We start from the raw sequence: 25,869 nt of genomic DNA, 5'->3' as shown, positions 1-25,869 counted from the left end.
GTTTGCATTGTACTGTTGTCCAGTAAAATGTAAATGCAGTTGCAACACTTGTTTTCCATCCATTTTGTGCTTAATCTGACCTTGCATTTCTATCGACGATGCAGTGTTTGCAATGTGGGATAAGCTACCTTGTGTTAAGATGATGCCCTTAAGCTCCTTCAGTAACGCAGGAAAATGTATGAATTGATGTCAACATATTTTTCCTATCGTTTTTGTGTGAGGTGTAATACAAAGGTGTTTTTTTTCAAAACTAATAAAGGTTTTATGGCATTTTATCTGGACAGGAGGGGAAAGCAGACAGATGCTTGTGAGTGCCCCATGGCTGCAGCTGCCTCAGTTCATTCATTTACTGCCTATTGTAATTTGGAAGCATTCTTTAGGTAAGAAAGCTGCTTCAAAATGTGTCACGTGGTTACTAAACTTAACACACTGTGTGTTGAGTCTTTAAATTGCATCTCTCAATTGTAATGTTATTTATGGATTCTGTCTGCTCACTTCACAGGAGAACATGTAGTACTTGTAGACTGTCTGTGCAATATGAGGCCACCATAAATTACAAACTTCCTCAGGTGCCATGTTCCAACAGAGTTACTACTGTGCATCAACTTGCTAATTATAGACAGGCATGGCTGTGCAGCTCTTAAGTTTTCTGATGTGTGAGCTGAGCAACAGCATTACTTGCACAGATTTCAGTTCCTGAGTTTAATTTTGCTTGGGAGATGGGGGCTGCTTTTCCTGGTGTGCTCATAATTAACGTGTACTACAACTGTGCTAAAACTTTACAATAATAAAGCTGATATTAACTGGGTGGTTTTTCGGAAAATGATGGTATGACCTGGGAGAACCTAAAGCCTCGTGTCTCCCATCTTGTAAGGAAAAATAAAGTTCAGCCCTAGAAGGTTTCTGAAGATGATGTTACTGGTTGAATGTGATACTTTGTAAACATCTTCAGTTTCCAAATCTACTTTTTAATTTCAAATGTCTTGATTTAATGTGTTGCTGTTCCTGTAGCTTTCTGTTAAACTGTCTTGAAGTATTGTGAAGCGTGTAACTGAATTTGGAGGTTTTGGGTATACCTTCTTATAGCAGACCAAGAGTCTGTTTTTTTATATTAGTATATGGGAGGATATTCATACGTCATTGGTATTTTTTTTTTTTCCAGAAAGAGTTTAATTAGCCAGAAATAGCTTGTTTACTGTCAAGATTATTGTGATGCAGTAGGATACTTTTGGAGTTACGGTGACTGAACTTTAAGCAGAGTCCTAAACTTTAAAATATTAGAAGCCATACCTTTAACTATTTTGATTCATGTGGTTTTGGTATATCATAAGCTGAAAAAAAAATAACATTTCTTATCCAGGTTTGTGATTTCTTTGGGTAGTGTTCAAGTATCCCAAGGCATACCTGTGTTGCATAAGAGCACTGATGTGACTAAAATTACAGATAGTGCAAAAGCTAGATTTATGCCAACACTTACACCTTCCCTTTAGTTCAACAGTAGTTTTCAGATAATGTGGGGTAAAACAAATTTGCTTGTCACATTCCATTGTTCTACTTCCACATCTGCCCTACAGCGCAGAGTGTACTATTTATCTCAGTCTTTGTTCCAAACCTGAGTTTAGTCCCTCCTGTGGGTGTCCCAAACCTTGCAGAACAGTTTTTCTTTGGTCGGTGGCTTCGCAGGTCAGTTCATCTTCTGGGACCCATCCCTGCCTTCTGGTTAAGGAATCCATGCACACAGACAGGATGACTCAACAGTGGGATGGATGTTCAGATACCAGAAAGGTGCTGGTAACTTGACAGGAACTTCCACATTCTTTGGAGGTATGTGTGCACGTAAACCTCTCATTGAATACTACCTGGATTATGTCACATGGAACTATAATTTAGTTAACTTCAGTTGTGTTCTAAAGCATATACTGTTCGTTGCTTAAGCATTCACGTTTTCACAGTAAATATTAGGGCTTCATGTCTGGTGAAAACTTTATTACGTAACCAACAGAACCTTTTTCTGGCTTTGAATCCGTCAGTGAGTAGTATAATGTAATTTTTGCTAGATTTAAAATACTTTGATATAAAATACTAAAAATAGAAATTCTAGAGGTAACAGTTGAAAGAGTTGTAGCAACAAGAACAAATTATGGCCACTTCGATCAGCAAGAGCTTGGCTACTGTGTACCCCGTGCATACCTCGTTATGTCTCTTGATACTTCTGGACTGGATGTGCTGCAGCTGGTCCATAGCTTGGCCTGTGGTTTAGGGGAATGCCCCTGCTGATAGTTCTCAGATGCCAAAGCTTCTTTGTGGGAGTCAGAACCGCACATGTGAAGCTCAGGTTTCAAATAATAAAGTGAAAATTTCCATTTTTGTCAGAAACTTACCTTTTACTGAGATGTTGCAGGTTTGCCCAAGAAGAGCAAAACCATAGAGAAGCTTCTCTGACATCAGCATTTGTTGAATTTCATTTTTTTTGTTCTGGACTTCAGTTTTAGGAAACAGCTGAATTTGTAATTCCTCCCAAGTAGGGGGTTAAAAAAAAAAGCAGGTATTCAACTCAGAAAGTGTTTAGCCTTTGCTAAATTTAGCAAGGCTGTGAGCAACTGGACGAGAGGGTTATTTAATGGTTAATTACTACATCCACACAGAATGCTTGGGAATGCCCATTCATTATGTGACTTAAAACACTTAAAACATGGTCGTGTGGAAAATAAGTAGGTAGAATGGTCTAGAAGCAAAATACTCCTGCTGAGCTTGCATCTTTGCTACGTTAGTACTACTCAGTTTTGGAGCTTGTTCATCGTTCTCTTTGGCTAGCTGCCTCTACATGTTAATGGTAGGCACATGTGTCTATTCAGGGAAGAAAACCTGTTGTTAAACTCAATTTAAAGAGCCTTTCTAGCTTATCCTTCTGCATAGCTCACCTACCAGTATCATAAATGTAACTTAAAGACTTGAGTGAAGATTTCTGAAGACTGCTAGAATAAATTCTTCAGCGGTTGAGACGATTTGTCGTGAGGGCAAACAGTAGTGAAGCTGGTCATGTGAAGAGTTCTTGTTAATTGGCTAGATTGTTTTTCCCCACTTCTTAAAGAATGCACATGCTTTCTTTTCGTAGACATGTCGGGCACCTCCTCAGCTGCACGGGTGATGGTTTCATAAGGCTGGGGAAAATGCAAGCTAAGTTTTTGGTAGGATAGTCTATATTTTGCCAGCCGCTTCTAGATTTGGGTTCCACCCCCCCGTAATGAAGATACTGTCCAGAAAAAGCATGCTGTGAGAGTTGCTGTGCAAGGTTATTGGGTAAAAAAAATAATGTATTTTGTTTGAGAAGGCATTTGAAACAGTTAAGATAGTTGTTGAAAATTGACTGAGTGTCAGAATTCGAGTTAGAGAATTCTAGAATGGACTTGAGTAGATTTCACTGCTTCAGTGTGTGACAGCAGAGCTTTTCCTTACACTGCTCTGTTCTCTGATCTCTGGCTCATGTGGCAAATGTTCCTCAGTGAAGTGGATTCCTGCAGTTTGCTGTATTTCAGGGTCACTTTTCCTGCTGAAAAACATCAGGCAAGCCTTACTTGTTTTGATAAATGGCCACTGAAGTTTTTTGTTGTTAGTTGTACAAATATTTTTCCTTTGCCTGGCATGATTTAAAAAAAATAAAAATAAAAAAGCCACAAAGCAAAACAGTGAGGAAAGCACACAGCTTTTGAATATCTTCTGAAGATGTCTGTTCCAAGTTCATCAGTGTTTAAAAAGCGAGTTGATGAATTGGGTTCTGTAGGTGATGCCTACAGAAATTATTCTAGAAATCCGGAGTAGATTCCATGGTTTGTACGCTGAGTTTAAACTTAAGCATATACAATTTGCCAGTGCTTAACTGAATTGCTGTTAAATGATTTCTTTTTCTACAAAGTGCTTTGTATGCTGTTAAGTGCTAACACAGGAAACTACACTCAGTAAATTAACAAACCCAGGTTCTCCAGATTCAAGTTTTACAAAATAAAAGGTATCAAGAAAGAAGGTCCTTGCAAGCTTCTGTGCACTGGATGTTGACATACGGGCATACTTTTTTTTTTTTTTCCAGAGTCGTGTGCTCTATTTGAATTTTACTAACTTGGTATCTCTTACCAGGCTTCCCCTGCCTTCTCTCCTTTCCTCCCTTAATCTTCTGTACTTTTCTAGAGACCTACCATACGTGAGACCTTTCGGGATACGGTGCTGTTTGAATACATCGGATCATTCCAGTACCTGAGACTTTCACGATGAAGAGAGCTAGGCAGAAATTTGTTGCTGAAAATGAAGCTCCTCAAACATCACAGAAAAGCAAAAAGCAGAAAACTTGTCAATATGGCTCAGTGTTTGGTGAATCTGACTTGCACACCTCGATGGACTGGGGAAACCTTCCGCACCATGTTATTCTGCGTATTTTTCAGTTTCTACCTTTAGTAGATCGAGCCAGAGCATCTTCAGTTTGTCGAAGGTGGAATGACGTTTTTCACATCCCAGATCTCTGGAGGAGATTTGAATTTGAACTTAGCCAGCCAGCTACTTCTTATTTAAAGTCTACACATCCTGATCTCATTCAGCAGATTATCAAGAGGCATGCTGATCATCTGCAGTACGTCAGCTTCAAGGTACGTCTTGGATAAGTGAAGGCTTGTTCTGTCACGTTACTACCCGCAAAGTATGCAGCTTCTCTGTCAGTTGGCTCAAGTGTTGTGCCTGGGAAGTCTTATATTTAAAAATACAATTACAGCAACAGTTGATTTCCACACGTGCACACTGTTTCTTCTAATATCCACACTTTAATCTCTATGGAATAAAGAAGGAGCTAAAGTTGTGTGATACAGTGCTGAAGATTGAATGATATGGTTTCAGGATGTGCAGAATATGTAGTTTTTGTGAATTGGTGTCACTTTGGGTACTCAGCAGGTTATTGCACAGATGGATGTTTCTTACACGCGGAAGCATTTGAGGGAATAACTTTGCCTTGCGTGTATAATTTATTTGTGAAATAAGGCTGTACAATGAAGAATGTCTTGAAATTTCAGAGCTGTGCTTTGAAGCAGTAAGGCAGAACAATGCTGTGCCCGTATGTTCAGGTGATTGACACATAAGGACATAATTAAGCAACTGTAAACGTGGTTTAAATGCAGACTATATTTGTAGTCTCAGGATTGCATTAGCGTGGGCTGCTTTCATGTGAATACTTGATACAGTTTACTCTGTTTAGCTGAGAAGATTATAGTTGGAATTACAGGCGCTTTGTTCACTTTTTGGCAGTCGCTTCTTAGAGGTTGTAGTTCTAAACTGTGAGGGAAAAGCAGAAGAAAGGATTGATATTAAAGCTAGGATGAAAATCGGAAGCTTCTTTTTCTCAGCACTGGTAGCGGTTTTTTACATTTCGAGACATCGTGATCTGGTTGCACGGCAGGTCATGGATAATCAGTTATTAAATATCTGTAACTTCTGCACTTCATATAACTGATTGTAATGGATTGGCATTATAATGTCTTAATGCAACTTTTATGCTTTTTCAGCTACTCTTTTATCATCTCAGCTACTACAGAGGAGGAAGGTGAGACGAAATAGTGATTTGTCCAAAGTTAGTCATCAAGCTTAGAGATGAATTGAGAATCAGTTCATTATTCAAGGCGCAAAGGTGTTGTCCCTGCAGGTAAAATGGATTAGTTTGCTGGAGTGTATCTAGGCTTTATCAAGTCTTTTTTTTTCTGCTCTTAAGAGCTTAGATATTTTAAAATAAGTTGTATACATACCACTGTCTGTCCTAACGCCAATACTAATTACAGATGGTTAGGAAGGCACAAGGTTATTTGAAGAGAAGGCTTAGGTTTAAGCTCTCTGTTTGGGTTGGAAACACCCAGCAGTCATACTCAGGAAAATTTTCTAATAGTACCTTTCCTGAACTCTTTCTTCTCTTGAATTTTCTACTTGATGTTGCGCTTCGTCCTTGTGGTAAATGCTGCAGTACAGCTGAATGGGTGTGGAACTTGCAGTCTTGGATGTCCATGATACTGTTTTCACAATAATAATAAAAAATGATGTCATTGTTTTTAAATTGCTTTTGTAGGTTGATAGTAGCACTGAGTCAGCAGAAGCAGCCTGTAACATCCTTTCTCAGCTGGTGAACTGTTCCATCAAGACGCTGGGTTTGATTTCTACAGCAAAACCAAGCTTCATGAATGTCTCCAAGGTAAAGCTCAACAAACTGACTAGAATCCCCTAATTCACTCCTAAACCCTTTTAGTTTATTGTCTTGTTATTCAATTGATGGTAATTTTTATGAAACAGTCTGTATTTATTGGCATATTTTCTTTAATTTGTGATGTCTATTAGCATTAGGAAAATAGTTAAATATTGATTCCATTCATTAAATTTAGTTGTGTTGATACTTTGTTGCGGAGAGATGGGGAATAATTTAAAGGCTTGAGTTCCCTCATTTTTAGGCTAAAAGATGCTGCATAGTATTGTTAAAATATTTGGGGAATTATTTTCTTTGACTCCACAGGTCACAGCGGAATTACTTTCTGGAAAATAAAACAAACGCCATTTCCTTTTTTCAGCAGATAAGTTCTAGATACTTAGCACATGCCCCTGTTTTGTTACAGTGGAAAGATAAGTGGATGAGTTAACTGGTCAGTGTAAAGTTAATTTGTCATGTGCATTGAATCATTTTCAAACGAAGAGATTTCCTATATTCATATTCAAATGATCCTTTCTTTGTTACAGGAGAAAGGGAAGGCCTAAGAAGTGATTATTTTTATGCTTTTTGTGCTCAAAACCTGAGGTTTAGATGCTGAAGTTCTGCTTCTTTTTGTAAGACTTTTTTATTTTCCCTCCCCTCAGGCTCATTTTGCTTCAGCACTGACAGTAGTTTTTGTGAACTCCAAGTCATTATCATCAATCAAGATAGATGACACACCACTTGATGATCCTTCCTTGAAGGTTCTTGTTGCTAACAACAGCGATACTCTGAAACTGCTAAAAATGAGCAGCTGTCCTTATGTATCACCTGCTGGTGAGTAGAGAATACGTGTGAAAAATGAAGTATCTTGAAACACAAGACTTAGTTTGAAAGAAGTTATTCGTTAAACTTCTAGTGCTCTTCCAAGCCTCTTAGCAGAGGCTTTCCATTGACTTAGTCTTGGCTTTGGATAGTTGGAAGGGGAAGAAGAAGAATGTGTTGCTGAATGAATTGAATTAATGAAGGTGGAGGTGCTCCTGGCTTGGCTGCATCTTCTGGAACGCTGGGGATTTTATTTTTTTTTTACATTTTTCTCAGTTGCCTCAGTACCTCTGATAAGGCCTTGAGAAGGAAAAGCCTCCAAAATTAGTACAAGCCTTTAGCACATGTTCCAAGAACCTGATGTTCGTTGCCAGTTGTATGTAAATGTATAACGGGGGGTGCACTGCTTAGCCTGAGCAGCTTTGAACTGAACTGGCGTTCTGTGGGAACAGGCGTGCAAAACCCCCGACCTGTGAATCAGTTCCTCATTAGTGGGATAAAGGAGATGAAAGCATTTATTGATAACTCTTTTCTGCAAGGTGCTGGGAGTTTAACTTCCAGAGCAAAAAGGTTAATATTTCAAAGTTATATTAAAAAATAAAAATAGCATGGAGTGTGTACAAATTAAAAAAACTAGTAGTCTAAGTGAGTCTCAGTTTTTGTAGTGCCCTCATGTGTCCGGACCTGGTAGTATGAACCTGCTCATTCTTTGCATGGGTTGGTGAAGGGTTCGTTCAAAATACAGGCTTGCCAGAAAGTTCAGAGGGCTTTTGGGTCCCTTCTCACTTACCTTTCTTCTGAAACGCTCATGCTAGGGAACGGGAGTCCCAGCCTGATCTCCTTCCTGTTTTCTTTTCCAGAGTCCACATAAGGTGTTTAATCTGTGTACTTTGGGTTCCAACAGATTAAGAGCAGTTATGGTGTTTGTTAATTTTAATAAAACTAGGTTACTGCTAATCACTTAAACAGAATGCTTAAAGGAATGCTGAAGGAAGGAGCATTAGGGAGGAGAACAGCAGCAAATTCAGCTGAGTCATAGCTGATTTCATTTGCCTCTTCAAACTTGAGGAAAGGAAGAGCAAAGAGGGAGAAAGATACACAAATCCAAGATAAATGTGACTAGTTAGACTTCTTTCTTTTACTGATAAGTGTGACCAAAACACCATAAAAGGATGTGGATACCTAAGAACTTTATGATGTTTCATGATTTTCAGATATAATCATGAGTGCTCAAGCCAATAGAATTAATACTTGCTTGAGCTTTACAGGCAAACAACTGTGCTTATGTTCACTTTTCATTTTATAGAGTAATTTATTGTTTTTTGTACTTAGGAATTCTTTGTGTTGCTGACCAGTGTCACGGACTTAAGGAGCTGGCTTTGAACTACTACATATTAAGCGATGAATTGCTGCTGGCTCTTTCGAGTGAAAAACACGTCGACCTTGAACACCTTCGCATTGACGTTGTGAGTGAAAATCCTGGACAAGTTGAATTTCACACTATCAAAAAGCAAAGCTGGGACGCTCTCGTCAAACACTCCCCCAAAGTCAACATCGTGATGTATTTCTTCTTATACGAAGAAGAATTCGACACTTTCTTCAGAGAGGAAACCCCTGTTACGCATCTTTACTTTGGCCGCGCGGTGAGCAAGGCGATGTTGGGTCGTATCGGCATGAACTGCCCGAGGTTAATCGAGTTGGTCGTGTGTGCCAACGGACTTCAGCCTTTGGACGCCGAGCTGATACAGATCGCCGAGCGCTGCAAGAACTTGACGGCGATGGGACTTGGTGAATGTGAAGTGACTTGCAGAGGGTTCGTTGAGTTTGTAAAGATGTGTGGGGGCAGGCTTACCCAGCTTTCTATCATGGAGGAGGTGCTGATCCCAGATAACGATTATAGCTTAGACCGACTCCATCTGGAAGTCTCCAAACACCTCGGAAGAATGTGGTTTCCTGATATGATGCCAACGTGGTAAATTCTCTGCATTTGAGGTTAAAATGGTAGAATCAGGGTGTTGCTTTCTATGCAAATAAAGAATTTTAAAATTAAATGTGAAAACTTACTCGCAGATTTGAGTTTTGCTACCTTGAGAGCCTCTAGCAGCGTAACAGCAAAGCATTCTAGAATGTTAATGGTGTATTGAAATAAAAAATAGATTAAGTGTACTTAACACTTCTGGACTATGTCTGTGGTTTACAAGTGCTTTAAACTTTAGTGAACTCGGGTTTCTCTGAGCTTCAGTTTAAATATTCCGTTCACATTAAAGTTTTCTTTTTTCATGTCCTAGTTTGATCTTTCCAGTATAGTAAGAAGAGGACTAGAGAAACCTTTTTTTCCTCTAGCACATGTATATGGGAAACTGGATAAAACTTCAGTATTATTTGTCACAATGGTATATGCAGCTATTTTTTTGAATACTAATGTTATAAATGTAAAAGCTTGTACATTAGAAGACTTGGAGTTGCCCAGGTTACTCAGATATAATCTAGCTTCAGCTCATGCCTGTGTATCAAAATGTTGTGGTAAATAAGCAGATGCGTACAAAAAAACTTCCTGGTTTTAAATTGCACTTTTAAATAACTTGGTCAGATTAGCTGAACAGCAGAGACTGCATTGTACAGTATTTTGTTTTTTCTGATTTATGCATAAAAGGGATGGGAAAGAGACCTCACTAAAATTAATTAATTTAAAAGTTTGGATCTAGGTTGATTGCTTGGGTGAGTGACAAAGCACTTTGGAAACTGCCAGAGGATAAGGAAGAGCTCTTCCTTAGAAGAGATAAAGTCCTTCCTTAGAGATAAAGTCTTTGATTATGAAGATCAATGTCTGAATTCTATTCGTTGCTTTCGTTATTAAGAGATAAGGATCTCATAAATGTGGCTAGTGAGAAGGAAGGATAAAATGGAATACAGTTGTCTTTGATCACTTTTTATCTGGAATCAAGGATTTAGAGCACTTAGAAGTTATTTGCCAGTTAGAGGCCAAAATGGTCTGTAATAATATTGCCTATATCTCACAGGGCTCAAAGCCCCAATTTTTAGAGTAAAGTTTGCTGGAGATGATCCTGAAATTTTTAATTCAGGACCCTTTAATACTTATTGTTATTAATTGTTTTTTTGAGGAAGAAGACTTTATTTAATTCTTTGATTTTTTTTTTCAAGGGGAAAGGAATCACGAGTTAATGCCAATTTGAGTCTGTACTTTTGTGTTGACATTTTGCACGCTGTAAACTGAAATGCATCGTATATGAATTTCGCTGTAATTATTTTCACGCTGTAGTTATTCAATCTTCCCATTTATGGTGAAAGTCTGCATTTGATTTGCTGGTGCCATTTGTCCCGTCTAATAAAGTGTTGGTTTCTTCCACATTTCCACTTCTTTAGTGGGAAAATAACAGCTAAAGGGTTAAACCACCGTTTGTTCCTGTTCCCAGTCACAAGCTAAAGGATTTAAGCTGACACCTAAGCCAGTCTGAATCACTGACTCACTGACGTTGTCGCGGGGTTAAGAAGCATCTGACTGGTTAGGAGCACCTGGTACCCAAGCGCTTGCTTCCGTAGTCAAGGGGATTGTAATTCATTGTCTTCTTAATGAAGGACTGAATTATTTCTAAACAGGGTTTGTTTTCAAGATGTGTGGTTTGCTTTAAATAATAAAGTGATCTAAATACATGCACCGATATCAGACTCCTAACTGTTGCACCACGGCCCTCCTCTTGGGCAGGCTTCTCTCCTGGCAAACCTGGGGTGGGCGAGAGGTAGCAGAAACGTGTAACCCTTGGATTGTAGCGAATTAGTCAGTGTCATTTTGTGTTCGTGCCTCAAGGTTGAGGATTTTTGACCTGCCAAAGCTGTAAAATGGAGTGTGTACAAATCTTTTAGATGGGTGGTAAGTCCTAGGATCCTTAGCAGCCAATGTACTAGCGCTAGCGAAGTGTCGAACACTAATGGCTCTATACAGGACTGTAGTTCAGGAGGAAGCCGTTCAAATGCTTCTCTGAGTATTGTCACTTTTCTGCAGAGCCATGAAAGCTAGCTTGCTTCAAGCTTCTGCCAAAACAGGCCTGCTTTTATTAATGTTACAATTTTTGATTATTTATTTCTTTTTTTGTGCGTTAACTGTGCGCACTGGTCTTAACTAAGACCAACTGATAAACTTGAGTTTATAGCTAAATGCCAACAAAATCAATACATGAATCAGTGTGAACTACTGATTTCACTGGTAGTGTGGGAAGCGAGTTGTGATTGACGGGTGACTTTTGGCATTAGATTAATGTTGAATTTTATAGTTGGGGCGTTAGATTGGTTTGGTGGTACGTGTTGGTGCTTTGTCTTGTGCTTTGGGGAGGAGTGCCAGAACTCTGCTCTGTGTAAAGCAGCGTTAGTTCCTCTTTTCCTTTTCAAGTAGTTCTTCCTGAGCGACTGTGTTGGAGATCCTGTGCTGGGCCAGAACCTGCAGAAGGCAGATCCTCCGATCCCTCAAGCAGCCTGTACTTGCAGAGCTCTGCCTAAGGCAAGTTTTGCTGATTTTGTTGGCTTTTCCTAGTTTTGCTGCCTTGCAAAGGCTTTCTGAAACCCCATTTCTAAAGCATATAAGGCGATGCTGCAGTTGGGTAGAGTAGTTAGCGCCCTCAAAATGAAGTATAGAATTTACACCTGATGTACGTAGGAGATTTGTAGGGCCCCTAAAAAGTCCACGGTAGTGAGGAGCTGGTAGTAATGCACCTTTCCTGCCACATGAGGGGGTGACCTACTTGTCATGCTTACTGATTTATTTTTTTCAGACTCTGAGAACGCTTATAGTTAGCCGTTGCTAATTTCCCCGATTCTCTTGCAAATGCAAACTCCCACAAAAACCGACTTTTTTTTTTTCCTTGTGTGGAGTCGCTTTTGAAATTTGATAGAGGCACAGGCATGGCAACTCCAGATGGCATCCTTTGTGCCTTGTGGAGTGTCTCAATAAATTTCCCTTTAGTTTTCCTCAGTTCAAGTGCCTTCAAAATCTTGTCTTGTTTGCCAAGGTGTAGTAAAGTTTGTCAATTAGCCTAGGATATGATGTTCACCACAATTCTGGGTACTGAAACACCAGTACCTAGTCAGTACCGGGAACATGTATTAATGTTAACACCTTGGCACTTTATATAAAGCTCAAAGAATTGAATCAGTGGTAATATCGACTGTTATGCACGAGAAGGAAAAACAACTTTTGGATGCTGAGATGAGTTTATTTGGGATTTACTGCATTTCCATTTTACGCTCTTTCCCCTTTTCCCCTTTCGAGGTTGCTGGTAGGATCTGAGCGATCGCAGTTCTCGACGTGAATGTGAGAAGTGATCCCAGGAAATACTCTTTGCATTGGCAACATTTTCCCAAGGACTTGTCCCTTAGAAATTCTACCGTTGTATCGGATGGGATGGATGCAGAGTAGTTTTACACAGAAGCCTGGTGGAAAGAGGGAAAACATCAGGTGACTGATGAAGCATTTAGTTCTTCTGTGTTAACTCTGTTCCCGAAATTTTCTGTCTTGTCCTTTCTGCTGAGATAGCAGTAGTGGAAATACCAAAATAGCAAAGACACTTTGGTCATAAAAATTAGAGACAGCAGTTGGAGTTGTTGTCTTGGTGGAGGAGGGGAGATGGGAAGAAGAGAGAAGATGGGAATTCCTGCTTTAATAAAGAGCTTGAAGATACTCTACAGAGCTCAATTATTTGAATCTAGGAGGAAAAAGTTCTTCATGTGTATGGATAAAAGATGCAATGTTTTAAAACATAACCTTGCTTTACTTAGCTAATGCAAGGTCATACCTCCCATGTGACTTCAGGACAAATACTGAGTTAAAAATTACCTTCTCCCCTGATTAGGACTCCATCATCAATGGCATTTCCGTTATGGAAGAATTTAATGGGTCCAGAGAGCTGGCCAGAAAAGGGAGCGTACACGGTTGCTCCATCAGAACAGATGACATCCACGCCTACGTGCTTTCCTTTACCGTTGCGTCTGAAAGCAAATACAGAATTACAGGCCTAGCGCGATACGGAGAGAGACCAGTCAGCATGCTGCAAGACCTGGAAGTGGGTTGTTTGTATTGAGACGGTGTTGACATAGTTGACTGGCTGAAGAATCTATAAATGTCTTTTCATTACATCCTTTTCAGAGGATGTAATGCCCTGTAGGGTTGGCGATCTGTTAGAGTTGCAGTTTTGCAAATTGGAGAAGAGGGGGGAAAAAAACCCTTTCTTTCAAGCCTCTAAATAAAACAGTAAAGTCACAGAAATCTTGGTTGGGAGTGGAGGACATCAAGTCCAACCCTTCTCTTGAGCTAAGACTGTTTCCAAGATCAGGTCAGGTCTGGCACAGCTTTGTCATAAAAGCCTCTGAGCACAGAGGATTTAGGAACAATTTGGGCAGCCGGTTGCGATGATGTTAGCCCTGTCATGAAAATGTTTCCTTGTGTCCAATTTAGTGCTGTAATTCTTAAAAAAACAGACTTTAGTTCTGTTTCAGTGGAGCAGCAACAAAACCCCGTGTGCTCTGCCTGAAGTACCTCGGAGCTCCGTAGTATCCGCAGCCGTACTTGTCGCAGCCTCTTATCTCGTTTGTGGGATTCCCGGAGCATATTGTGGCCCAGCGGCTATCTTGTTGTGGAAGCGGTGGAACATCTTGGAAATAGAGAATCACATCACACCAGAGTTAACTTTTAAATTCTGTTTTATGCACTGCATGTTTGTAAGGGCTATGTTTTAACTTTAGTTAGGTAGGAAAAGACTGGGATTGCATCCTGTGCGTGTCTCATCTGCAAAGGTGAGACTGGACTGTAATGTTTCTAGATTAGGATTATCTCATATAAGAAATATGCTTTAAAGATAAAAATTCAAAATTAATATCACGATTCTTGGAGTGTAACCCGAGGGATAGGAAAAGACTCAGTTTTGTTTCTTATGTTACACTACTTATTCGGGGGAGGTGGTGGGTTTGTTTTGTTTTTTTTACCAGGTTTAAGTAGATGAGTAGGATCCGAGTGGTCACAGTTCTCAACGTGGATGTGAGAGATAATGCCAGGAAATACTTTTTGCATTGGCAGCATCCTCCCGAGAGGTTGTCCTCTCCTGATTTGGCCGTGGTACCGGGTGGGGTGAATACAGACCAGCTTCACACAGTAACCTGGAGGAGATGGAAGAGGAAGCAAGGTCAGGAAACATCAGCTGCTTCTCTTGCTGGGGTGAGCAAGACACCTTCTGTGCTAGTCTCTTGCTGGAGACTAATGACGAAGCAGAAATGTAACTGAGGTACCAAGAATCCTGAAATCAAAACTGATTGGGCTGTTACAGAAAAGAGGAAAAGAAGGACTTGGAAAATAGGGACAGGAAAACATCCTTCCAGCAAAATTGACAGTCTATTTCTGATGGTCTATTTCTGATACTCTATTTTTACTATTTCTTTTTTTTTTTAATTGTTGTTTTCCTGATACCTGTTTTTCAACTCCTCTCTTCCCTCCTCTCCAAGAAGAGCTTAGGAAAGAACCACATCCTGCTGATGCTGACTTCTGATATTTCTTAGCAGCAGCCTAGTTGTGCTTCAGTGCAGGAACTAGAGATGGTGTAAGATTAGTTAGCACTTTACTTGAAGAGTCACAGCAACCTTACTGAAGTAAATATTGTGATTGCTTGCATGTGCCTCATGACATATCCGCTGTTATTACTTGCCTGATCCTGAGATTTGGACTCCATCATCAATGGCATTTCCATTATGAAAGAATCGAATGGGTCCGGAGAGCTGGCCGCTGAAAGGAGCGTACACGGTCGCTCCGTCAGCACAGATGACATCCACACCCACATGTTTTCCTTTTCCACTGTGCCTGAAAACATAAATACGTAGTTAGAGAAGTCCATTAGGCTTAACATTATGTATGGATAGATCAATTAGCACAGTATAATATCAGAAAAAACAATTTTGCAGCTGCACTGAAATTCAAAAGAAATAGTGGCTTTGATATACTTTTTTAAAAATTGCAAAATGTTTATAGCACTCTGACAATCTTTAAAGGGGGATGAGATTTCAAATTTTAAGTGTATTTTTCACTTTCCTGAGTTCATGGAGTTTTTCAAGCTGCTGAAGTACTCCTGTTCTACCCCAAAATACGTCTGGGCTGGTGTAAAATAGAATCTTGTGTTTGGCGTTTTCTCATTTAGAAATCTGGAAGTTGCAGGACGAGGGTGGACACTTGTTATAGTGCTTGGGGAGAGGCAGTGATAGGAGAATGCAGGGAAGGCAGGAGTCATTTATGTATGAAAGAATTTTTCAGGGAAATCCAACCTGCTCTGTTCCATGGTACCTACTAAAAGATGCTGGTCGACCTTTAGCTTGTGTACACTGATCTATTTAGCTTCCCATAAGCTGTTGCTGAACGGTAGTTAAATATCTCGACTGTAAGCAACAAGAATGACACAAATCCTTAAAATACTTTCCTTTACTCTGGTTGCTAATTTGCATAATGATCTTCCTTCTTGCCCCATGCATCGGTTAATTGCGGAGGTGGCACTTCGAGGTCCCTTCCAACCCCCAACATTCTATGATTCCATGAGATTGCCAAGTTCTGCCCCAAAAATGAGTAAGGAGGTCCCGTAGACAAGTCTTCTGTCATCCTGAGCGTCAACTCTGGTTGAACTCTCCTCTTTCTCCCATGTGCACATTTAATTCAGGACAGCGTCGCAGCAGCCCACAGCTCTCCCGCTGCCCCCCCCGCGTTACCTGTCGGCGCCGTACTGGCCGCAGCCGTATCTATCGCATCCCCGGATCTTGTTGGTGGGATTCCCGCTGCAGATGGGGGCCCAGTGCCTGTGCTGTTGTTGAGGTGGATGCGTGTCCAACTCTTTGGTGAAAACTTCAGGTGCAAAAGGGAAAAATAGGGGAAAATTAAACGGTATTCTTAGCACAGTACCAACAGGAAGAGTCAAGGTGCAAAAGAGCGTGTTTAAGGTGGAAGACGTGAGATCGCGTGAGATCATAATTCCAGAAACTTAGGTAAAAGAACAATGTACGACCTACTATATAGACTTGATGCTTTTTACTTGAGATCTTATTTTAATGTATGTGCTCTAAAAGCAAAGCTATAGCTAATTATTTTTAATATTAGTTTGTGAAATAAATCAAGCTATTTCCATTTCCTTCACGACTCCCCTAAACACTTCAATACATGACTCTAAATGCACACCTAATTCCATATTTTATAATAGTCACAACTGTGCACATGACCATAATTCTTCATAAAGCTAGACTGAAAAAGCTTAGCATTATTTATAGTGGAGCAAATTTCAATAATTCATTAGTGTCTGCCTGAAACCAGTCAAGACCAACTGCGATACAGTAATCTCAACTCACCAGTGGACACCAAGCTGACCAGGGCAACCAGGCTGAGAGCTGGCATCTTGTGGATGTTTCACCAGTGTTCTTCGATTGAATCAAAGACATCGAGCAGTGGCTGCCTGGGGTATTTATGTGGTTTTGAAAGCCCAATTCTGTTGCCTTGGCCAATCAGTCTTGAGCTGAAGTATTACAGCTTCAGGCAGGAGTTGCCATATTAGGCACTGAAGCCGTCTACAAACTCTTAACGGTTTTTAGGGTTAGGAAAGATGGACAAAATAATTGGTCTCTTGGCACACAGTAACAGATGGAAATGAAAAATCCCGCATTTCAGGAAGCTCTGGTTGAACCGTTTCTTAACACCTTTTCTTCCTGCTCCTTGAAGCACGGGCACACTTAGGCCAAAAATGGTGGGAAGCAAGAATATGGACCAGAGGATTGAGTTGGAGGGAAAAGACGGGCAGAACTCCAGGGTGGATGTAACTAGTTTGTCCTTAGTTGCTCGTTCCTGTACCATGTCCCCCAGGTGTATTGTTCCCGTTAGAGCTTTCTAACAGTGACAGAGAGCACGTGCAGGTGTAATGTCTGCTGCAGCACCGGTATTCACATAGCTGAAGAAATACAGATGCGTTTGCATGGAAACGTGTCCCTCTTCCCGTTCAGCTGAAATTATTGCCTAGCCTGGACCTAAATCCATCAAGTTTTTTCACAGGAACCCCAGCTTTTGGCAGCTAAATTCTTACTAAAACTTTTCTGAGTTCTGAAACAAACAGCTGCAAACCTAAGTTTCATGGCATAACTGACAGGGAGTTAAAACCCCCTGGGTTTTAAAAGGATTCGTGTAGAATCTGCTTGATTTCAGCTACTGCACTGTTAAGCAGGCTCCTTAGTGTCTCTTTTAATCCTTCAGTTTGATTATTTTGTGATACTTAGAGGAAAACATTAGATTTATTTTCTTTTTAGTGCCATATCTTAGTTAATATGAAATATAAATAAGCCACGGTGCTTTCACATAAACTATCTGATACTCCAAGTTACAGAAACCTCTGGAAGTCCTGCAGGTTTTGTTCAGAGGAGAAACAGATGTGTTTCTGCCCCACTTCTAGTCTGCAAAGAGCATCTGTACATTGTGTTTTCTGAAAATTTCCATGGAACAAGCAGCTGGAGACAGATTTTTCACTTGTGGTTCCAAGCTTTTTTTCACAGCCAGTACTTAACCTCCAAACAAACTTGTAACAACTCCAGGGAGGGCTAAAAGTGGCTTTGCTGATTTTACCCCTGCTGCTTTCTTTCCTATCCTGCCAGAAAGATCTGCTGGTTTTCACACTTGCAGCCACCAAACAAATATTTGTATAAATGTTGTGTCCCCTCAGGCTAGTTTTGATGGGCCTTTTGGTTGTAATTTGCTAGTATAATGGAGTCTGAGCTTCTGCAAGGTGCTGCTAAGAGCTCTCAGTGGGTATTCAGGAGGTATGCAGGATTTGGGGATGCTGCTTGACCCTTGGACTGAAAGCTAGGAAATGTGGATTTATGTGATCCTTGCTAGAAACAGCTTTCATCACTGCAAGCTCTTTAGTAAGTGGTTTTTTCCAGCTTTCCAGGCTTATTCACCTTCATTTGGCACAAGACCTCCACTAATGCTCTCAGGTCTCCTTAGCGGACAGAATAGCAAGGGGAGGTGGTGTGGGTGGCATCTTTCAATGAAAATATCATAGCATAGGGGCAGTAAAGTATTTCTGAGCTTAGCTAGCTTGGTGAACTTTTTTTCTTATTGGAAACAAAGCCATTTAAAAATAAAGGCTTCACTGAGTGACGACTGGCCATTCCCAGTCGAGGGGTCTCCAGCAGGATTTCTACAATGATGATCGCTCTCAACCAAATAGTGTTTCGGATTTATTCCTGGCTGCCATTTTGCACTAGTGGAGTTTTAAATATCTCATTATATGAATTTTACCTGGGGCAGACTTGCCTTGAAAAACTAACAACTTTTATAGGCTTCTGTGGACTTACATGCTCCTGATTTTCCCAAGGAAGGAATTGCAGCACCTCAAGCCACTCCACAAAGTCTTGCAAAGGAAAGGTTGGGTGTAAAGGCAGCCAAGCTGGTGGGCACGAGGAGAGAAATACAGCTGTGTTAAAGGTGCACACACACTGAAGAAGCTTTTCTCCAAGCCATGTTTTGCAGTCTGGTAATTTTATAAAATGACTCTAAGCTACCTGTTCTTTGCAATTTCTGCCCCTCCCTCCACGTCTTTTGTGTTACAGAGATGGTTCCAAGTCACTTGTAGCTGTGTGTGTTTTTTATATTTCCTCCATGAAAGATCTTTACACCACCTTATCTTACTCTGTTCTTTCTAAAACATGTCAAAATGTCATTTGCCACAATACTACGCCTAATGCACTTCTGGTAAAGTGTTCTTAGCACAGCTGTTTTCAAGTGTATGATATCGCAGTTGAGTTGTCTCTCTCTGTTCCCCATCTTTCACCTGGGGTATGAGGAAGCTCTGAACTGAAGCTGGTGGGATCCCTGCGTTGGGCAACAGAGATGTTCATGTAACATGTTGGTAGGTGCAGTTGTGAAAGACACGAGCTGGCCGCTTAGCACACACTAACAGAAGGATACAGAACAACCGGCCGTGTTGCACAGCCCCTGGGATCCCAGTTGCACCATTTCCTTCCCAGCACTGGACAGCGGCAAAGGAGAAGGGACTGCTGCCAGTTTCCAGGGCCTTTGGATGGATGGTACCTGCCATGCATGTGTCCATAAAGCTTGCAAACGTTAAACTAGATCCTCTTAATGTATTTGTCGTCTTAATAATATCTCGTGATGAGAAATGTCAGGTGGTAAAATGATGGAATAATGGTTTTTGTTGAAAAAAAGCCAGAAAACTGTGAGACACACATGGGCAATGGTAACGGACCCTTTGAGGAGACGCATCAGCAAAAGCCACGACCAAACCATGAGCCAGAGCAAATCCCACCCCCTGGCCATGGCCAGCGGTTTCCTTCCAGCTGTGCTGCCACCCTCCTGCAGTTGCCCACAAGCGAGGGCTCATTTCTCCATCGTTTCCTTTACAGACATTTCAGCGTGGTGGGATTCAACCGACGTCCAAAAACGGACGATTCTGTCCGTGAAGCCCTTCCTCTTTGTAACCTCTGTGCGGCTGCAGCCCCAGCGAATTGGAGAAATGAGAGGTGCACATCTTCCTCCTGGGTAATGTTACAGTATCATAACTGGAGGTTTGCCAGGGTTGTCAGCAGGCAGTTGGAAAGGTAAATCCTCTTCCTAGATATATTTTATAGAACAATTGGCTTTGTCCTTCTTGGCTATCCTGGGATGTTCAGTGTGGGAACAAATCAATGATGAGCACTTGCTTTCCAGCTGATCCGTGTACAGCGTGGTATTAGAGAACCTTAAAAGCTCTTTGGCTAGAAAATAAATAATATTCTTTGTGCTTATTAAAATGAAATTATGATTTAAAAACTAACTGCAGGAGAATTTACTTGTGCAATTAGCAGCACAGGCTTTCACGGTCAAAATCAACCTGGCACAACGTAAACCAAAGTTGCACTCACTATTTATTCAGGCTTCTGATCACTTGGCAAAGCTTGAGCTAAGAGGAAATTTGCCACAGTGATTAATGGAGCTTCGCGTACACGGTTTCTACTGCAGTATCGCTGGAAAATCAGCAGGTTGTGCTAGCTGATCAGCCGAAAGGCATGGCTGGGCAGAGCATCTTGAACAGATAGCAGGCTGCAGACTGTCCGAGTGTGTTGCCTTTCTTCTTTTCTAAGGACGAGCTGAAGCTGAAGTTGTCCTGGTGCACGATTCTGATTGAAGACTCCTTCTCAAATTTATTTTGCCTTTATTAACACACTTACTAAGCCTGAGATAGGCAGGTTTTAATGGGAAGGATTGAGGAATACAAAATGAAATCTTTTTGCTACCTCTGTCCTGTCCCACGGGGAGGACAAAGCTTTGGCTGAACCCTCCAAGAGTCCTTTAATGCTCGGGGAAGTAAAAGGGTATAAGGTAGATTTGGGTTGCAGCTTTAGGCAGTTAGTCTGGGATCTTGTGGTGCAAATTTATAAAATAAAATGGATAGCAAGGGAAAGGATCCCTGCAGAACTGGTGCAGAAACAAAGAAATTCTGCATGGCCCAAGTTGCTAACTCTTGCCTGAAAACCTGGTTACCACATCCCCCAGCACCCTTTCCCCTCATCCTGAATATTTCTAGAACTTTACTTTTTTTTGAATGTTTTCTAGAACTTTACTTCATTCCCAGAGTCAGCTACAAATTCTACTTCCCTTTCCTCTACAGCCGGTTACTTTTTTGCTAGACTGAAAAGATAAAGCTGGTTTTACTTAGACTATTTACTCCAACTGCTCTGTAACCTCTACCAGAAGGTGGTATTTACTTTGTCTTCTCTTCTGCTGGGTGAGAGCCCCAGCTAAAGCTGGAAGGTTTAGGGTTCATCCTGTACCTCTCTCAGGCACGGGCAGGAGCATCTCACGTTCCTGCACCAAAGCTCTGCACCTACCTGCGCTGTCGGAAAAGCTCCAATTAATTAATAGCCCCTGAAAAGATTTGTGAAACCAGTCTGTGGGTCACACCAGGAAAACCATTAAGCTAGAGGCAAAAATGTTACTTTTTGAGGAGCAAAGCGGGAGACTCAGTCTTTAGTTAGGATTTGGGTGTAGAAGTGAGGTCTTGCTCAGGACCTTCCTTTTTCAAGTATGAGAAGTCCATAACTGTCTTAAAACCTGGGATTTTTACAGAGCGAGACTTAGGTGGGAGTTCTTCTTTTCTGTGGGCAACTAACTTCAGGAAAAAAAATTAAAAAAATTTAAAAAGAGGTGAAAACTGGAGAATACCCAGGACTTCTGCTGAATTGTTTCTGCTTTTTAGGCTGCAGCTGTGTTATAAATTACGTGAGCCTGCAGCACTCATCGAGCAATTTAGCCCTTGAGACTCCCGGTAGCAGGTTGGTAGCATTGGCCTCAAAAGCCCTGTCCTGTGAACAAGAGCTTGTTCTGGGAAAGTTGTCTTCAGCTGACTTATTAATGGAAAGAAATGCTTCACTTGGACAAAAAGAAACCTGAGTGTGCCAAGGGAGAAGTCCAGGGAAAAGGAATGAGTTACTTCGTGAATGTTGTTTAGTTTCTGGTGATGAGGCCCAGGAACGATTCGGTTTTCAAACTTCATACATTTTTTTTTTCCTCTCTCCCCAGCTCCATGTAAAAATCAGAACCCAGTGTTCTGTGACGGCGCCAAAGAAATTCAAAGCGATCTGCAGTGAAGCAGCCCTTTAATGTGATTTTCCATATGCAAGCACAAGTGAAATTTCTGGCTTATTTGAGGAAATCTTCGTGTTTGGCTGCAAAGAGAGTGAAGAAGTCGAAGGTGAGTGAGCTGTGGCTCAGCTCACTGTGACACTGCTGAGCGTCGAGGTGCCTCCATCCCCAGCCTCTCCTCCCTTCCGCGCTGCTTCAGCCTCCTGGAGGGATGCAGTGACGGGCAGGATGCAATCAGACCTTTAAAGCATGATTTTATACCTCACTCTGTTTACCTTCAGATAACCACCAGTATTTTGTTCATGGATGGTTTTATGGTAGAACAACTGTCGGAAGCTCAGTGGCTTCACCTTTACTAGAGTGACCACCTGTGCCCAAGCGATTTAATGAATATACAAGGTGGGGGGCTGAAGGGTTTGCCTCTGATGTGCAGCCTCTCCTTTACAGGTAGGGAGTAGGGTCTGTTAAGTCACAGTTTTGGATGTGGACGTGGGATATAATTCCTCGGTAGACCCTTTGCATGGGCAGCAGGACACCTATTTTCTCTCCCTTCTTTATGGGGCCGCTGTACTTGATGGGTTTGATGTAAAACATCTTAATGCAGAATCCTGTTAGCAGGGGAGAGAAAAGAGGATAAACTGTTGTTCTTATGAAATGGTTTAAAAGCCTGGCAGAGTCCTAACATTCAGCACCAAACTAAAAATGACGATACAATAAAAGAGATTCAGAAAGAGGAGAAGTTACAGAAAATGTTGTGGTGCTCTGACAGCATCAAGAAGAGAGAATAGGAGAAGAAATAAACATGGGGGAGGGTGAGGAAGAGGATTAAGGTGGGTAAAACTGCATCAGTAAGTCAGAGGCTGTTCCTTGAATTATCCAAAATATGCAAAGGGATCAGCTTCATCCTTTGACTTTTTTTAATAGATGTGAAATGCTGTAATGCTTTCAAATTGATTTTCCTGCATTAAGAGAACCTGGATTTCGAAGCTGCAGTTTGCAATTGGATTCACGTTTGAGTTGGGTTCATGATTTTTGACTCGGTTTAAAGCTCTGTAAATGAATTGGAACATTTTGCAACCAGGCTTTGCAAAAAAGTGTAGTTTGCGGCTCTGGTACCTGATCCTGAGAGCTGGACTCCATTGTCGATGGCGTTGCCGTTTCCGTAGGGCCTGACTTGTCTGTTGATATTCCCCGTGAAGGGCGAGTACAATACAGAGCCATCCTGGCACACCACATCCACTCCCCGGTGCTTCCTCCCTCCTCTGAAGAAGAAGAAGAAGGTGGGTTAGCCTGCGGCAGAGCACCTTGCCACCTAGAAACCTTCCTTTTACCCATTTTCTCGTGCTTATTTCTATTTTAAGAACATTTCAAGTGCAGCCATCTCCCGTCACCCCTGCCCAGGACCTGGGGTCATTGTAGCCACCGCAGCCATGGGAGTCACAGCCTCTGATTTTGTTTGCAGATTGACTTGAGCAGATTTTTGCCCATTGCGCTGCAGCAGCTAGAAAACAAGGAAAGAGAAGAACAGAAAATGAAACTCACAAGTTAGAAAGGGGATTTCGCAGCCTGTGTTGCTTAAATCAATATCAAGGTCCCTTTGGACTTTGCTGTAACCATGGATCCGGCTTCAAGGAATTACAAAGTCATTCATCTTTTAATGCAAGTTCATTTTAAGGATGCAGTGAAACAGCATTTTGTTTGTTTGTTTTACGCTTTGTCCAGTGACATCTGTAAGCACTTAAAGCAGCGACTTCAAAGAAAGAATAGATCTGGAGGGGACATCATGGAGTGACCCACTCCTTTCCCATTGCCCAGGGCAGACGTGTTGCCTTCACGCGACAGGTGTGGGACTAGAGCTCCAGGATGTCTCTGCCAGGAAGGTGACTTGAGCCACCCAGGATCTTGGGATACTCAACTGTAAAAAATGGGAGAGACTCACCAAGTCCTTTCCTATTCCCTAATGTGGGATCCAGTCAAAGATACAAGTTGTCATCTACTTTTTCCTAACTGCATTTTCCATCTCCCCATTTATAGGGCAGAAAGGCAAGCCCTGGCTTGGTACCTTCTACAAGTTTCTAACAGCCCTGCTCCCCCACAAAAAAAACCCAACCCTAGGATTTCCCACAGGACGCTTTAGCAAGAATGGAGCTGCTCTAGCAAGGAGCTGAGATTTATTCATGGGTGCCATCAGCTGGGCCAGCACTGTCCCCATTGGGCTCTGAAAACACAAGCAAAAGGGGAAAAAGGTGTGCTGGCACGGAAGGTCAGGTGCTAAAAGGGTGCAGGAAACCTCTAATGCCTTCCTCAAGTAAAACAGCCCTTTGTTCTAGGCAGTCTTCATTTATTTTAATGAATTGTGTATTCTTTGTGAAATCACAGGTGCTGACATTAAACATAGAAACATCTCCAGGAACACTCTATGCCTAGTGGGCTGATCTTTAAGTAGAAGGATTTTAAGAAAACATGCATGCTGTTAGCAGTTGCTGTGCCTCAGCCGATTCTTTCTTATTTGTTACTCCAACAAAATTTTGCCACAACTCTTCACCATATCTAAAAGGGATTTTTCTCTGGAGCTTTCTATGCAATGGTGGAGGGATTATTTTAAAAAGCAAAAAATGGCAGAGAACAAATCAGTTCCCAAATCTTTACAGATACTTCATTAAAAAAACAAACAAACCACCGCCAACAACAAAACCCACAAAAAACCCCAGAGAAAGTAAAAAGAAGGCAGGTTACAATGAGCAATGCTCACTAAAATTCAGCTAACTCACCACTGGAGATGGCAATCACGAGGACGACTGCTGTGACTCTGTGCATTTTCATGTGCTTTGAGAGCTCTGCTTTCAAAGTGAAAGGTCTAAACCACTTTGCCTTCTATTTATACATCCCAGCAGAGGCTGTATCCCAATTTTTCCAGCCAATCAGAAGATTTGTGTGGCCTCAGTTCTTTTGCTGGCAGCTTCAGGCCAACAGCAAGAACTGAGAGCAGCCCTCGAGGTGTCCCACCAGCCTGGCTAATTGGCTATGCAGAGGCTCTAACTTAATTGGCAATAGCAGCTACATTGTTTTGCTTGGTTTTGTTTACAACGAAGCCATAAATATCAAACCCAAATTTTAAGGACAATTTGTAACTTTCCCTGCCTGTTGCACAATCCTGAAGTTTAGCGAGAAAACTTGGGTGGAGAAGGAGAAAAGAGTTCAAATGAACTTAAAAAAAAAATATCTGGGCAGATGGATACCTTGCCTGACCACCATGGCTGTTGCTTCATGGAAAGAAGTTCAGCCAGGTGGACACAGCTCTGTGCCACGCACCACATCCAACCTCATTCCGGAAAAATCTGATTAGGCAATCTGTGAAATGAGACCCTTGCACCCCGTTTTTATTTGCCAGCTTCGTTAATACATCCCAGATATTGCCACATCGCTGACGATGAACCTTCGGTGTTAACAGTGGGAGAGACACATGTTTACAATCTTCGCTGTGCCTGAGTGGAAAATGTTATAAACCCTATAATATTGTGGCTGAGCAAAATTACAGGAAATCGAAGAAGAAGAGAACACTGGAGCACGAATGAGGCCACCTCGAGTGTTGTTTCTGGGAAGGAGCTGGAAGCCGTTTGTCTTCTCGGCTATTTGGGCGCCCGGTCTGTGCCGCTGGGAACCAGTGACTGTTTTGTTTCTCTGTGCAATTGAAAACTGAGAGCTCAGGTTAGATACCGCTTCGGGTCGAGGCTCTCAGCCAGGATGCTGTGCCCTCGCTGTCTCTTTTGTGGCAATAGGTGGGTGAAGACTGGCCTTGGGTCCCAAAGCAGAAGCAAGAGCAGTTTTGCTGCACGGGATTCACAGCCCATCTTAGCTGGAGCTGGAATGTGGATGGATGTCCCTGAGCAGAAGCTGTATTTCATGGCACAAGAAAGTGATCCAGATGGCTTCAAGATGTGTGTGCTGTCTTCTCCTTTCCCCTTCTCCCAACTATGTCACTTATGTCTGTCATACAGTAAGTGACAGGTAATAGCTTGGCTTGGACAAAGGCAGCACCTGAACCCCGCTGAAGCCTAGCTGCAGTGGGCTTCATGGCCTGGTGGGGACCACGTGAGATATTTCAGCTCCAAATGACCCACCACACATCAGCAACATGCTACAGGAGGGGTTTTAAACCTGCTGCCACCTTCCCACACCCCACGCT

The 25,869-nt window shown here is 41.7% G+C and overlaps 3 protein-coding genes across 3 annotated transcripts; 1 reads left to right on the top strand and 2 right to left on the bottom strand.

The window, feature by feature from the left end:
- The first annotated feature begins 318 nt into the window (after positions 1–318).
- On the top strand, positions 319–9,063 carry LOC104280601 (F-box/LRR-repeat protein 21-like). Its single transcript, XM_009878299.1, has 5 exons — positions 319–380; positions 4,262–4,634; positions 6,092–6,214; positions 6,868–7,039; positions 8,360–9,063. The coding sequence occupies exons 1-5, from the start codon at positions 319–321 to the stop codon at positions 9,001–9,003; spliced, it is 1,374 nt and encodes a 457-aa protein (XP_009876601.1). The 3' UTR covers positions 9,004–9,063.
- A 3,215-nt stretch (positions 9,064–12,278) lies between these two features.
- On the bottom strand, positions 12,279–16,451 carry LOC104280603 (myeloid protein 1-like). The gene is made up of 7 exons (XM_009878301.1): positions 16,406–16,451; positions 15,776–15,908; positions 14,731–14,882; positions 14,018–14,188; positions 13,572–13,686; positions 12,873–13,024; positions 12,279–12,469 (listed from the first exon to the last, which is right to left on the bottom strand). Exons 1-7 carry the CDS (start codon positions 16,449–16,451, stop codon positions 12,279–12,281), a joined length of 960 nt encoding a protein of 319 aa, XP_009876603.1.
- A 5,673-nt stretch (positions 16,452–22,124) lies between these two features.
- Positions 22,125–23,184, bottom strand: LOC104280602 (leukocyte cell-derived chemotaxin-2-like; the record flags this gene model as incomplete). The annotated part of the gene is made up of 3 exons (XM_009878300.1): positions 22,125–22,291; positions 22,800–22,945; positions 23,088–23,184. Coding segments are annotated over 3 exons (410 nt in total), but the record flags the coding sequence as incomplete, so codon positions are not given.
- Between the last annotated feature and the right edge of the window lie 2,685 nt (positions 23,185–25,869).

This window comes from Apaloderma vittatum, unplaced genomic scaffold (genome assembly GCF_000703405.1).
Source record: "Apaloderma vittatum isolate BGI_N311 unplaced genomic scaffold, ASM70340v1 scaffold191, whole genome shotgun sequence".
Lineage (NCBI taxonomy): Eukaryota > Metazoa > Chordata > Aves > Trogoniformes > Trogonidae > Apaloderma > Apaloderma vittatum.
Note: the sequence above shows the minus strand (reverse complement) of the source record. Positions and strands in the feature narration are given on the sequence as shown.